General features: G+C 31.1%; 1 protein-coding gene across 2 annotated transcripts in view; it reads left to right on the top strand.

The window, feature by feature from the left end:
* The window catches only part of LOC139484953 (vacuolar protein sorting-associated protein 37A-like), an 18,404-nt gene extending 2,295 nt beyond the window's left edge, over nucleotides 1-16,109 (top strand). Inside the window, exons 2-12 of one of the 2 annotated variants that reach the window (XM_071269018.1) lie at nucleotides 671-745; nucleotides 1,971-2,085; nucleotides 2,600-2,688; nucleotides 6,319-6,455; nucleotides 6,702-6,733; nucleotides 7,118-7,182; nucleotides 7,955-8,082; nucleotides 9,928-9,986; nucleotides 13,780-13,942; nucleotides 14,448-14,497; nucleotides 15,016-16,109. In XM_071269018.1, the coding sequence (XP_071125119.1) occupies nucleotides 671-745; nucleotides 1,971-2,085; nucleotides 2,600-2,688; nucleotides 6,319-6,455; nucleotides 6,702-6,733; nucleotides 7,118-7,182; nucleotides 7,955-8,082; nucleotides 9,928-9,986; nucleotides 13,780-13,942; nucleotides 14,448-14,497; nucleotides 15,016-15,081 (979 nt within the window). In that variant the 3' untranslated portion in view covers nucleotides 15,082-16,109. Of the gene's footprint in view, nucleotides 1-670; nucleotides 746-1,970; nucleotides 2,086-2,599; nucleotides 2,689-6,318; nucleotides 6,488-6,701; nucleotides 6,734-7,117; nucleotides 7,183-7,954; nucleotides 8,083-9,927; nucleotides 9,987-13,779; nucleotides 13,943-14,447; nucleotides 14,498-15,015 lie in introns of both variants that reach the window. The other variant, XM_071269017.1, reaches the window with a different exon arrangement.

Genomic DNA, 16,109 nt, shown 5'->3' with positions numbered 1-16,109 from the left:
GCAAGAAAGAGATTTCTGTGTAAATGCGGGAAAAAGAAAAAGTTAACGATTTTGAGTTTATTAGTACATTGGAAATTATATATATATTTTTTATTGATTTTTCTACTGTATACGGGACTTCATCCCCTTATAAAAAATAATGTAGATTTGTCTACTGGAAAGAAAAGGATATCTGTTCATGCTTTGAATTGTATGGCAATTATATTTATGATATATCCAAATGGATGACCTGTTTTTTCAGTCAATGAAACAAGAAAATGTCAAAATGTTTTGGTTCAACAAAATATTTATGCAAACAACAATTTTAGGTCTTTTATGACTGTCTAATTTTAGGACTACAAATTATGAATTACTTTTATTAGATTTTTGTTTCAGAACACAATGTGAACCTTAATAATGTTAATCATATCTGCTAATGTTTAAATTACTAAAATAGTTTATTTAATTTCATGAAAATATTGCTGATCAGATGTTTTTAATTATAATTCTGGAATAATTATTTATTTATCATGGTGCACGTGGGAATAGACAAATAATAGATAAACATGTCAATTTTTTTTTATAGAAAATTATGGTCGACAGACCTGAAAACCGACAAATTAAGTAATCCTAGTCTAACATTGTATAAATGCTGTATTTTCAGTAAATTTACATTTTACTATTATTTCAGCCCAAGTGAGATAATTCCAAACACAGAATACAGAGTAACATTTCGATGTGGGAATAATAATATAACTTTAGTCATGTAAGTTTATTAATATATATATTGAGGAAATAATTTTTCTTTACTCCATTTGGGTATTTATTTCCTATTATGTTATAAATTTTAAATTATGTTATAAATTTTAGTTGACCACTAACGGTATATTGTAGTTATTTATATACATTCACCAAAATGTACATGTATATATTGTCCTTGTGTTTTAAAGCTGATGTTCTCCCCAGGACATTTTAGCATCATGGTAATCGTGATGCTATATTTTTGAAATTCAGAATGTGATGCTATCTGAATTGGTTTTCTTATAGATTATGTTATGGATGTGACACTATATAATATTTTTTAGAAGCAAGATGGTATTTCAAATTTCCCTGTTTTTCGTGATGCTAAATGCAATTTCTGGGGAGAACACTCAAAGCTGATATGCTGTCTGTTCTTAAAAACCTTAGACTTAGGAAAACACAATGCTCTTACTTTCAAATGAATTACACTTAACATAATAACGTTTATTAGAATAATTAGGTAAGGCATGATTTCAAATGAGATAAAGTTCTGTCATCCAGAGATAACAGGATGTGGATGTAAACAACTATATGTCACTGTTTAGTAAAAGCTTCAACTATAACCACAACAAAGTTATACTGTAAAGTACCCTATAAAAAACCATACAGCATGAACAAATGTGAAACATTTTACAAAGAGAAAACAACAGCTTAATTTATACCAAAAACAAAATATTGTAAACAACAATCAACCAAAACCATGTGCACTGAACTACATATTCATAACTTGGAATAACCAGAGTTGACAGGCTAGTACTTTTCTACATTGGCTAGAGGTATAGGGGGAGGGTTGAGATCTCACAAACATGTTTAACCCAGCCGTAATTTTGCGTCTGTCCCATGTCAGGAGCCTCTGGCATTTTTAAGTCTTGTAGGATTTTTAATTTTAGTTTCTTGTGTATAATTCAGAGTTTAGTATGACGTCCATTATCACTGTACTAGTATACATATTTTTTAGGGGCCAGTTGAAGGACCCCTACAGGTGCGGGAATTCTCGCTACATTGAAGACCCATTGGTGGCCTTTGGTTGTTGTCTACTCTATGGTCGGTTTGTTGTTGCTTTGACACATTCCCCATTTCCTTTCTCAATTTTAGTGATACAATAAATGAATTCTTGGAATTTATAATCTTTTAAATTTGCCAAGTAGCAACAAAACATTCAAAATACATATTTGTTTTCTTCATTTTAGCACACTTCCTCCACAGTTTCCACAAGATCCACCTACAGTTACTGTAGAACCATTGGTTAATCATCCATGGGTGGATACACAAGGGAAGCTGATTGGTTGTCCAAGTTTAAGTTCTGTAAGATATAAACAGTAAATCTTATAAGTTTGATTGTTGGTCATTATTGTGTTAAATTGGTCTAAAGTGGCCTTTTAATGGAAAAGTGAAATTATTGGTTAAGTGTTTGAAAGGACTTCAAAGATTGAAAATATTTTGTGGTAGAAATTATCTTTATTTAATATTTGTAGTTTTCCTACCAGGCAAACAATGTTCATTTCAGGATCTCATTTAAATTGTTCACAATTGTCTATAAATGAAATAAAAAAGTGCTGGAAAGGACAAGATTGAAATTATTTTGTGGAACAATTGTCTATAAATTTGAAACCTGTGTGTTAATTGTCGAGGAGGTAAATTTATTCGATTTTTAATCTAACATTGAGGTGTCGGTTAAAAACACTATTAAGCAATTGCAAAGACCAAATTCAATCTCTTGATTCCTTTATACAAACTTATAATAATGTTATACAAAAGAAAAATAATTGTCTTAAGCTTTGTGATTTTTCATCATTTTGACAAACTTTTTTATTTTTAGTTTACAATGCATTCTAGTCTAGGCCAGATCACACAGAGCATTATAGAAGAATTCAGAAGAAGTCCACCATCACTTGTATCTCAAGGATTGTAAGATCATTATAGCACATTTATACACACTGAGATACATTCAAATTGTCTCCCTTTCTGAGATATATATATGAAAACAATGTAAAATTTCAGGAAATATATCGAACACAAATTGAAATGATAAATACCACATACATTTTCTATAGGGTTGTATGCAAACTATTCAAACAAAGTTAACAAAAATCCATAAAAATACAATCCTCAAAGATTGGTATCCTCCGGCCACTATTATAATCCTAGACTAATAGGTGTCCTCCAGCCACTATTATAATTAAAATCCTCAAAGATTGGTATCCTCCGGCCACTATTATAATCCTAGACTAATTGGTTTCCTCCGGCCACAATTATAATTAAAATCCTCAAAGATTGGTATCCTCCGGCCACTATTATAATTAAAATCCTCAAAGATAGGTATCCTCTGGCCACTATTATAATCCTAGACTAATTGGTGTCCTCCAGCCACTATTATAATTACAATCCTCAAAGATTGGTATCCTCCGGCCACTATTATAATCCTAGACTAATTGGTATCCTCCGGCCACTATTATAATTACAATCCTCGAAGATTGGTATCCTCCGGCCACTATTATAATCCTAGACTAATTGGTATCCTCCGGCCACTATTATAATTACAATCCTCAAAGATTGGTATCCTCCGGCCACTATAATAATCCTAGACTAATTGGTATCCACCACAGGGCTTCCAAAACGGTCATATATTTCGGACATTTGTTTAATGTCCAGTAAAAGTCTCGCTGGGCAAAGCATGAAACGGTCATATACTTTTTAGTTTTCAAGGCTTTTTCGGTCATTTTAACATAATTCATCGATCTTTTTGACATAACCTTTTGCCTTTAAAATCCACACATTTCCGGTCATTAAAGTGACATGATGATTAATTGCTATCTAAACAAACCCTACTTCAATACTTTCTAATTTTAATCAAGACTAATTAGTTGTTGGACAGCTGAAATCTACCTGTTCAAGTAATAGGTGAACTATTTTCAGTACCGGACATCGTATAAATTGATCGGTCTTTTCGCAATTATTTTCTTTCATTTCAGCGGTTTGTATCTATTTGATTTAGCTCAAAAAGATTAAATTATAAGAAATTAGTTTATCACATGATTTGATGAAAAATTTAAAAAGGTTTTAAATGAAAAATCGTCAGAACTACGTTGTATGAGCTAGAACATGTGTGCGCATGTGCACAGGTGGGAAATTTAATTATGCATTCTACATTTCTTCAAAAATGCTAAAATTATCATTGATACCTGTATCTAATGTTCATTTTAAGTATTTTATTGAAGAAATAACGTGGAAAGAGCTTCTTCACTCAGTCAAGCTTTCTAAACGTACACGGATTTTACGTATCCGTTTATGGTCCATGTTTTACCATTGTCAAGTCAACATCCGTTTTGAGAAAAATGTGATTTTAAAAATAATTTGACAATGTCATTTTGCACAAATAAAGAGTCTTGGGCAGATATATGAGCATGCTGATATGCACACTTTGAATAATGCACTGCCAATTTACATCCGGACTTCAAATTCATATCAAAGTAAAGTTTAAAATCGTTTTTTTTAATCTAATGTCAATCATTGGAATGGCCATCTGATTACCATAATTGCCTTTTGGGACTAAGTCTTAAGGGATTAAAATCGGGTTCAGATTTAAAATGTCCGGCTGGCTCAAATATTTTTTGGAAGCCCTGATCCACCAATATTATGAATGCACAGTAAAGCAAATCAATTACTCATAACTCAGACAAGAAGACCGACACAGATTGATAGCAGGGCTCACGCTACCAGGCGACTTGGGCGAAGAAGTCGCCTTCCCGACCGTCACTTCGCTTTCCCCGACCCCCAAAAGCGAAATCAAGTCGCCCTGTTCTTGACGATACTCGCTTTCAGTCGCTTCCGTCATCGGACATTTTCAATTTTTACAAAGTTGATGAAACATCAATTTTTTATTGATAATAAAAGAAATTCAGACATAAACGATTCATTATCTTTAGAAAAGAGGTTGAAGCATTGTATTCGCAGTGTGTAGAAGGTTATTTGATAAAAATACAACTTTTTATCACTTCATGCATTTTCGCAAGTTCCGGTGCTTGTTACTCGAAAACGAAACCTAAATTTCGGCGGCAAAATAAGTTTGTTACTTCATTTAAACGTGATAAAAGTTGCCTCCAGTAAATGTTTAATCCATTTATTGCATTAAAAACGTCATGTTCAGTTCCTTTTCAAATAACTTGTCAAACATCGTTTATTTTTGTAAATTTTCTTGCATTCGTCCGCCATTGACCGATTTCTAGACTACGGATGTGAACTGGACCAGCTATGACCGTAATCCGTACTTTTACATTAATTACTACGGACGCACGGACGGAACAGCCGACAGAAGAATATTGATCCCAAAGGGGAAAATTACGCATTCCACACACATTAAGAGACTTTTGGTTACATCTAATTGATTGGTGTATATAATTCCCTATATTTTTTATGGATTGTTTCAAACTACTGATTAAAGTTGCTTAACTCTGAGACTATTATACTAATTTCAATATATTATGGCCCAGCTTAATAACTTTTATATTTTTTTATGAGAAACACTGAATTTCATACACAAGATAATTTTTGATTAAATTGTAATAATGATATTATAATTTCTTTACATTTTTTAAAATAATTTTTTTTTTTAGTGCTAGATATTTAGTTGGAATAAGTTTCTCACAAGAACCTTAGTAAAACTTAAACAACTTTTAATTTCAAATGTTACTTTAATTGATTTTTTTTTACTCAGATATGAATTGAACAATATAAAAAGAACATTATTTACATATGGCCCTTTATACTATTGTAAAATCCAAACATTGTAGCGCGAATGAGCACTTCTCTTTCAAATCTCACCACTTCTCCCTATCAGTTTTAAAAAGAGAAGTCACTTCTCCCTATAATTCTAAAGTAGTGTGAGCCCTGGATAGTAGATTTTATTTGTTATAGATGCATAAAACAACTATAACATGCAAAATCACTTATAATTTAAAACTTAGATTTATGATTGAATGTTAAATATTGAAAAAGGAATCAACACTATCTAAACAAAGCATAATTTGATGTATACTGGGATGTTAGAAAAAAAATTGCTTTAATTAAGGAATGACTGTAATATTTTTTCTGTCTATGAAGAAATAACATATAAATTGTGGTGCACACTGAATAACGCCCGTAACGGGTTATTTAACAGTGTGCACCACATATTTTATGTTATTTTGAATAGACAGAAAAAATATTACGGTCATTTCTTATAATTTAATTCTAAATTCCGTTTTAAATCATAGAAAACCATGAAAAACCGTTAATGACGTCACGGTCACATGACTAAATTATGTCTATGGGCTCATAACAAAATAATGTCAGCCAATCAGAAGATGCGTTACATTCAAAATTAAATTATTGTTAGATAAATAAAATTGAGAATTGAAATGGTGAATGTGTCAAAGAGACGAACAGCAAAATGCTACCAAGGGGTCTTTATTGCAGCTATAAAATCCAGCACCAGGAAGTGTGCTTCAACCTTCTGTTCAGCTGGCCCCTATTATATTTATTATATCTTATTTTAAACAGCAATCCAGGAGCACCGATGCAATACCCACAGCCTGGTCCACAACCAGGAGCACAAGGAGGACCCCCAGGATATCCAATGTATGGTGGATATAATCCCTATACATCACCAAGTCTCCCACCACAGACAGTTACAGCACCTTCTATTCCATCAAGTAGTTCTGGTCCAAGTGTAAGTATCCACAGACATTAAACTCCTCCCACCACAGACAGTTACAGCACCTACTATTCCATCAAATAGTTCTGGTCCAAGTGTAAGTATCCACACACATTAAACTCCTCCCACCACAGACAGTTACAGCACCTACTATTCCATCAAGTAGTTCTGGTCCAAGTGAAAGTATCCACAGACATTAAACTCCTCCCACCACAGACAGTTACAGCACCTACTATTCCATCAAGTAGTTCTGGTCCAAGTGTACGTATCAACTTCTAGTTCTGTCCCATTCATGTTTTGTTTAGTTAGATTAAGAAAAAAACATTTTAAGCTAGATTTCTTATTTATATATAACATATATATGTTGCTGAAACAACTTTTTATAAGGCAAAAATAGTAAAAAGTGCATGCAAAAATATCTGAATTTACAGTACTTAAAATTTTGAAATGAGAGATAATATCCTATACCATTGATCACAATTCTTTTGAGTAATTGGAAATTAAAAATCAATTTTAGCTTAGCGTGCATTCATTCATTCACCTATTTTGCTTTGATAAAACACATAATGTGACACTTTAGACATTTGTGAATTTCACCAATATGTATGTATCTAGTCTTTATCATTGTTTTGTTTATTTTTACAGGTACCAGACGATGAATTAAGGGTACCAGATGTGTTTGCTGCCTTCCCAGAATTAAAAACTAAAAGGTATCAGTCAAATTTGAATAAATAGTTATCAAAGGTACCAGGATTATAATTTAGTACGCCAGACGCGCATTTCGTCTACATAAGACTCATCAGTGACGCTCATGTCAAAATATTTATAAAGCCAAACAAGTACAAAGTTGAAGAGCATTGAGGATCAGAATTTCCTAAAAGTTGTGCCAAATACCGCTAAGGTAATCTATATGCCTGGGATAAGAAAATCCTTAGTTTTTCGAAAAATTCTAAGTTTTGTAAACGGTAAATTTATAAAAATGACCGCATTATTGATATTCATGTCAACACTTTGGTGTTGACTACTGAGCTGGTTATACCCTCGGGGACGAAACGTCCACCAGCAGTGGCATTGACCCCGTGGTGTAAATAGTTGTCAAAGGTACAATAAAATGAGATGTTGGTAATACCTCTGACATCTAGACAGCAACCAAACAACACTGAATTATGTCTAAGTATAATCACCATTGATAGAAGAATGCCTAGAGAGAACATGTCAAGCTCTAAGTAGTTCTATAGTCTAAGATTAAAGTTAAAGAATGCAACAAAACACTGTGAACTTTTGTTGAACAATATCAATATTTCACCTGACATTGTTGTACAGGTGACATAATTAATAAAAATTGAGTATGCTTGTCATATCCAAGGCTTTAACTTTCACTATTTTTAATAGTTAACAGATTTAAAAGATTATGTTCTAAAAAAAGGTTTAAGTTGTTTTAAAATTATTGACTTAAGTGTATATCTTAACTTTGTTTTTCAGTCTTACAGAATTGAATGGATTGTTAAATGAAGAAGACAAAATCTTAGAAATGATACAAAAAATGTCAGAAGTTTCAAAAATGAAAGAAGACAGAGAAAAATTATCTAATGAATGTATAGAACTAGCTAGTAAGTATACACATGTTGTCAGTTTATTTTGGATTTATCCAATATTGGGGGGTTGGTTTGAAGTCATGCATACCACAAGATTTCATGAGCTATTTTTCTGATGACTGCTAAGAACAGTAACTATTTCTCTAAAGCAGAAAAAATGAATACCTCAGAATCCACATTTAGGGAACATTTTTATGTTCAGCATTATGTTTGATAATTAAAAAATATGTCTGGATGAAAAATTACATGTATATTTAGGTTATTTCAATATATTTCTCAATTTTATTCAAAAAAATATTTTTTTAATGAAGTTGAAAAATGCTCCAAAAATGTTTTGATATGAATTTGAAAAAAGATTTTATTGTCAATTGATGGAATGTAGGAGAGATGAAAGACCTGTACATAGATAACAGCTTTTTATACGACCGCAAAATTTAAAAAAATTTTGGTCGTATATTGGTATCACGTTGTCGTCGTTATCAGCGTTGTCCAAAGACGGATGGTTTCCGGATAATAACTTTAGTATAAGTTAATAGAATTCAATAAAATTTTAACACATTGTTTTTAACCTCAAAAGGAAGGTTGGGATTGATTTTGGGGGTTATAATTATGATCCCAATGGTTTAGAAATTAAGGGCCCAAAGGGGTCCAAAACAAGCATTGATCTATTTTCCGGACAAAAAGTGGTGTATAAGTATTTCAATTGCCCTGAAATTATACCACAATGTTCATTCCATTAATTAAAATGTTGGGATTTATTTTAAAGGTTCTGGGGCAAACAGTGTAGGAATTAAGGGCCAAAAAACAAGCACTTTTGTAGTTTAGGGACAATAACTTATGTATAACTATATGGATCTTTCTGAAATTGTACCACAAGGTTCCATATAATGGAAGAAAGGCTTGGATTCAGTTTGGGGTTAATATCCTTGAACATATAGGAATAAGGGGCCAAAAAAAGGGCCAAAAAGAAGTATTTTTCTAGTTTACAGACAATTACTTTTGTTCAAGTGTACGGATCTCTCTGAAATTATACTACAAGGTTTCTTACTACAAAGGAAAGGCTGGAATTGAGTTTTTGGGTTCTTACTTCAAGGAGGGGAGGTTTCTATAAGTGAGGGGCCAAAAAAAGGTTCCATTAGCATTTTTGTAGTTTTCTGTCAGTAACTTGTGTGTAAGTGTATAAATCTCTCTGGAAGTATACCAAAAGTTTCCAAACCATGAAAGGATGGTTAGTATTGACTTTGGGGGATAATGGCTCAAACAATTTGGAATTAGGGGGCATGAATGGGAGAAAACTAGGTTTTTCTGGGCAATAGACAATTAAGACAATTTAAAAGCAGTGTAAGGGAGGTAACTCTAAAACATTTAATATACAATGCTGGGTATATGTGGATTTACCTCCCTTGCACTGCTTGTACATTATGCATAAAGAAATGTCAGGTTTTGGACTTATTGCAAAAAAGGGGTGTGGTAGTATAGTTAATTGCACAATATTGTCTAAAAGATTTGTAAGATCTTGACATTTGTTTTGTGTCAGAAACTCAATTTATGTCTAAAATGTGATTGCAATCCAAATTCAGAGTTGAATCAAGCTTGAATGTTGTGTCCATACTTGCCCCAACTGTTCAGGGTTCAATTTCTGCGGTAGTATAAAGCTGCGCCCTGGGGAGCACCTGATAGACCTGGTTATTTTGGTTCTCTAAGAATTTGTTACTATTTATCAGATAGAAAACAACTATAGCTCAAAAAATCAACACCTAATTAAAAAAATTACTATTAACCAACAAAAAAATAAACACCTATTCATTAACAATAAAAATGTATATAGCATAAAGTTAAATTAAAATAATAATTTTACAGAAGAAAATTTATCAAAGAAACCAAAGATTCAACAGATGAGACAATGGGTTGGTGAAAAGGTAATGGTGTTTTATAGAAATGTAGAAAAGGAGAAATGAAAAACGTTTTATTATTGATAAAAGACTATGGCTTTTTGTGTCAAATGTTTCATTGTATGAAGCAGTAATTAAAGCTTTATTCCCGCAAAAAATTAGTATTTGAGTTAGAAGCATCTTAAAATAAAACGTGAATAGAGCAGGGTTGGCAAAGTATTACCCGCCCGGGAAAACCCAGGCGGGAATTCCCAGGTTTTCCCAGGCTGGGCAATACTCCCAGAAATGGGTAATACTGGGTAATACTGGGCAATAAGACTTTTTAAGCTTATTTTAACACAAAATAGTAAAGTCTTGTTGTAGTTTCATAGTATTATAGCTAAATATATACATTTTATACAGATAACCATCATTAACCATTGAGAGTCATGTTTCTAGAAGATTGAAAATTCAATTTCATTCTTTTCTCCACTTCTTCTATGTAGGCAGAATACAAAATTTGAATATTTTAGGATTATAAATACCTTGTTAATTTCCATGTATTGTTTCAACTATCCAAACTTTAAAAAAAAATGCATTTTATAGCTGTGTTTATGTGAATTATAAATTTAAATGTCTATGCAATCATATTGCTAAATAAACACCCTACAAGGTCAAGTCATTAACTTTTTATACGACCGCAAAATTTGAAAAATTTATCGTCGTATATTGCTATCACGTTGGCGTCGTCGTCGTTGGCGTCGTCGTCCGAATACTTTTAGTTTTCGCACTCTAACTTTAGTAAAAGTGAATGGAAATCTATGAAATTTTAACACAAGGTTTATGACCACAAAAGGAAGGTTGGGATTGATTTTGGGAGTTTTGGTCCCAACATTTTAGGAATTAGGGGCCAAAAAAGGCCCAAATAAGCATTTTCTTGGTTTTCGCACTATAACTTTAGTTTAAGTGAAAAGAAATCTATGAAATTTTGACACAAGGTTTATGACCACAAAAGGAAGGTTGGGATTGATTTTGGGAGTTTTGGTTCCAACAGTTTAGGAATTAAGGGCCAAAAAAGGGCCCAAATAAGCATTATTCTTGGTTTTCGCACAATAACTTTAGTTTAAGTAAATAGAAATCAATGAAACTTTAACACAAGGTTTATGACCACAAAAGGAAGGTTGGGATTGATTTTTGGAGTTGAGGTCACAACAGTTTATGAATTAGGGGCCAAAAAGGGGCCCAAATAAGCATTATTCTTGGTTTTCGAACAATAACTTTAGTATAAGTAAATAGAAATCAATGAAACTTTAACACAAGGTTTATGACCACAAAAGGAAGGTTGGGATTGATTTTTGGAGTTGAGGTCACAACAGTTTATGAATTAGGGGCCAAAAAGGGGCCCAAATAAGCATTATTTTTGGTTTTCGCACCATAACATTAGTATTAGTAAATAGAAATCTATGAAATTTAAACACAAGGTTTATGACCATAAAAGGAAGGTTGGGTTTGATTTTGGGAGTTTTGGTCCTAACAGTTTAGGAATAAGGGGCCCAAAGGGTCCAAAATTGAACTTTGTGTGATTTCATCAAAAGTTGAATAATTGGGGTTCTTTGATATGCCGAATCTAACTATGTATGTAGATTCTTAATTTTTGGTCCCGTTTTCAAATTGGTCTACATTAAGGTCCAAAGGGTCCAAAATTAAACTTAGTTTGATTTTAACAAAAATTGAATCCTAGGGGTTCTTTGATATGCTGAATTTAAAAATGTACTTAGATTTTTAATTATTGGCCTAGTTTTCAAGTTAGTCCAAATGGGGGTCCAAAATTAAACTTTGTTTGTTTTCATCAAAAATTGAATAATTGGGGTTCTTTGATATGCCAAATCTAACTGTGTATGTAGATTCTTAATTTTTGGTCCAGTTTTCAAATTGGTCTACATTAAGGTCCAAAGGGTCCAAAATTAAACTAAGTTTGATTTTAACAAAAAATAAATTCTTGGGCTTTTTTTATATGCTTTATCTAAATATGTACTTTGATTTTTGATTATGGGCCCAGTTTTCAAGTTGGTCCAAATCAGGATTCCATATCAAGTATTGTGCAATAGCAAAAAATTTTCAATTGCACAGTATTGCACAATAGCAAGAAATATCTAATTGCACAATATTATGCAATAGCAATTAATTTTCAATTGGAGTTATCTTTCTTTGTATAGAATAGTAGTTGATAATATATGTTGGAAATTTGCCAGACATGACTATGATGTAATTTTCTATTTTTATTTGCCAATAACTTTATGTAAATAACTTCATTGGAAATTTGCCAATATAAAATGTTGCTGATGAAGCTTTTTTTCCTTATCTTATCTAAAATGTTTTTAGATAATGTATGTTGGACATTTGCCAGACATGACTATGATGTCATTTTCTATTTTTATTTGCCAATAACTTTATGTAAATAACTTCATTGGAAATTTTCCAATATAAAATGTTGCTGATGAAGTTTTTTTTATTGTTTTATACAATAAACAATGTATAATTACCTTTACTACCAACCAATCTTTACCATTCAGTGATAACAAGCACTTTATTTTACATTTTAATATTTTATGATGTATTTAAAAGAGTAGTTATCGTTGCAAACTCCATTAGAAATTTGAATTGATATCAGTTTTGGAAAAAGGGAAGCGGGGATGTGAAAAAAAAGGGGGGGGGGTTTAAATTTTTCTCATTTCAGATTTCATAAATAAAAAGAAAATTTCTTCAAACATTTTTTTGAGAGGATTAATATTCAACAGCATAGTGAATTGCTCAAAGGCAAAAAAAACCTTTTAAGTTCATTAGACCACATTCATTCTGTGTCAGAAACCTATGCTGTGTCAACTATTTAATTTTAGATTTAAAAAGTTTGAAGAAGAAATCTTTAATTGATTTGTAAAATCTTGACATTTGTTTTGTGTAAAAAAAAACCATGTAATGTCAAAAATTTGATCACAATCCAAATTCAGAGCTGTATCATGCTTGAATGTTTTGTCCATACTTGCCCCAACTGTTCAGGATTCGTATAAAGCTGCGCCCTGCGGAGCACCTGGTTTAGAAATGAAAAGGCTGAATATTGTTATATAAACATATCAATGTCCTAATCTGAATAATTACTTATTAATTAGTGATGTACATATAAATTATGCAAAAGTAATTTTTCTAACATTTTCTTATTAATTCTTAATGTAAGATATATACATTTGAAAAATGAATTCTTTGAATTTATGTTATCAGTTTGACCAATCTAGACGAGAGGGTGATTTAATAGACTTTCAGAAGAGAACTATTGATAAAGGCCTTTTCCATTAATATTTGTGTAATGTGTGCCTACATGTTTACTTGTCTCATAGTTGCAAGAATAGTACTTTTTCAAATGTATATACACTTGTATTATCACTCTCAAACAAGTATAAAACTAATTTATCAATCAAAATGTGTTTATAAATATCTTAAATATATTGCAATTGAGTTTGATCACTGAATCCTCTTTAAAATTCAGGCCAGTATTTTATATTACCCAGTATTGCCCAGTATTACCCATTAAAACCCAGTAAAACCCGGGTTTTCACAGTATTTCCCACTGGGCTGGGCAATACTCATAACCGGGTTTTTGCCAACCCTGGAATAGAGTGGATGTTTCAAAGACTTTTTACTGAACACTATGTTAATATGTAATTGTTTTTAACTCTTAAAGCCATGTACAGAAGAATTTTTTCTAAATAGTCTTGGTGAATGTTTCAGGAATTTGACTACTCAGAATATAAAAAGAGTTTACAATGAAGAAAAATGACTTTTTCAGAATCAACTTTTTGAAAGATCAAGGGAAGAATTTGAGCGAGATCAAGAGAAGCTTATGTCACTGTCTGATACATTCCATCCAACAAACATTCAGACGAACATGAAAGTCGCATTAATGGAGGCAGAGGAAGAATCTGAAAAAATTGTAGATGATTTTTTAAATAGTAAGTAAATTTCTTTGATCTTTGGACTTAATAATTTTTTGATGTATTCATACAAGAGCAGATACAGTTGGAGAAGTCTTATAAATTATAGGATGATAATGTATTGGTATTTGTGGGGGAAGGGGACATTTTAGAATAATACTTCTTTATTTGGGTACAATTTACTGACACCTACTAACTACTAGTTAATAGAAATTTTCAAATTTTTAACTTACTTATTTTTGGGTTCCGTTGCACACAATGCAAATCTTTTACACTTCTAGAGTTATTGGATAAGTGGCCTCTTGTAGCTTTCCAAACAAAAATATGTAGGGTCTGTGCCAATAAAAAAGTAACTTATAGAGGTGCAGTTATACACATATGATTTTGTTTTATATTGATTAGATTAGAACATATGGACAGACAACCATGAAGTTGTACACCTTATTATATGTGAAATGAAATTCTTGTTATTTTTTGTTGGCTTTATTCAACTTAAAAAAATGGTTTTATTTTTTATTTTCAGAAAAGATGGAGATTGATGAATTTACACAAAAGTTTCTCCAGATAAGAATGGTAAGCTTGAACATAACACATATAATTTTCTTTTATTTTAGACTTTTTCATTGAACAGCAATACATTACACTTGCTTAGAAATAGACAATTATTTCAATGAAGAAGATACAATATGTTGGCAATTTATTATATTCAAATTCAAAAGTTGGAACTATATACCAGTACTTCAATTAAACATCACAGTGTTGGTTTGAAATATACTGTATCTGTTGGTTATACAGTCAAAACATGACAGTAATTTACTCAAAACCTTGATTGTTTGATTGGTTCTTATTGGTACTTGCTAAGAACAATACAGAGAACAACCGTCGTCCAAATAGATATGTTAACATCAAGTTTATTATGTTTATTTATTCACTGGCAAAATATTATTTTGGGCAATGAGAGAAATTTAAAAATTTCTCTTTTCTAATTATGTTTTGTTAACATATTGCTAAAAAATGAGATACATAATGTTATGATGTCTTATATAATACATTCATAAATATCTTTTATTGCAATATTACTTTTGTTTCAGCAATCACATTGTCGGAGGGCTAAAGAAGAAAAATTAAACCAGTTAATTCACCAGAGTAGATATTGATGTGACATTTAAAACATAGGGATGTGACATAAAGACCGACCAATGTGACAATAAGATAGAGTTACTCGTGGGTTGTGATATGAACTAAGGGCAGAAAGACAAATTGAGATATTGATTATGAAGGATTTAAATTGAGATATCCGTTGTGATAAGAAATACTTGTGGACTATTGGCAGTTATCTGTTTATATTAGACTAATATATGTATCACATAATAGTTGTAATGGAAAAAACTCTTTCCTATGGAAATAATAATATTTAACTAATCAGAATCTGTGTCCATATTGTAAGCTTGTATAATTATTTGGGAATTAACTAGATTTTCCTGTTTCCAAATGACAGACATATCTATATTTTATATTTCTTGCCAATTTGAGTTCTTGATATTGGTTAACATTTAAAAGAAAAACACATAACTTCATCTGAAGAAAATAAAACAACAATGAATTATCATTTTTGACCCAAATATATTGAAAATAATTTTTGCAATAAAGTAATTTGATTTTTACGATTGTAAAAGTGTTGTATGTGATAACTTTGAAGATAGAACCTTTGCCATTAGGGTCTTATTTATAGTATTTATGACAATGATCATGTTATTATTCTGTTGATCTGTATATTATGAGCTGTTTTGTAAAATATTCATAAAATTATTGTTATTTAAATTCCTCTGTTATTGTTATTTATTTAGTTTGCAATATAGTAATTATTTTGAGCTGCTTTAAATGTAAAAATGTTTTTAATGGGAGAAAATAATTATTGTTTTTTATAAATCCTCAAATAAAAAGTCTCGTATTGTATAACAACTTATTTTCTGACAAATGAAGACAACGAAATACTTTTTATAGATCAATTACATTAGTACTATTTCATGGAAACTCTTAGGATACTCAAAACCAATAGAAATGGGATCGGAATTTATTTTGATATTGAAAATAACTGTAATTGATATTAAAATGACTAATCTTCGTTTTATAAAAATGTATTATTTCTCTTGCACTTGTTAAATATAAAAAGCATCTGAATAAA

Source organism: Mytilus edulis, chromosome 8, assembly GCF_963676685.1.
Source record: "Mytilus edulis chromosome 8, xbMytEdul2.2, whole genome shotgun sequence".
Classification (NCBI taxonomy): Eukaryota; Metazoa; Mollusca; class Bivalvia; order Mytilida; family Mytilidae; genus Mytilus; species Mytilus edulis.
The sequence above is the reverse complement of the archived record's forward strand: the minus strand, read 5'-3'. Positions and strand labels throughout refer to the sequence as shown.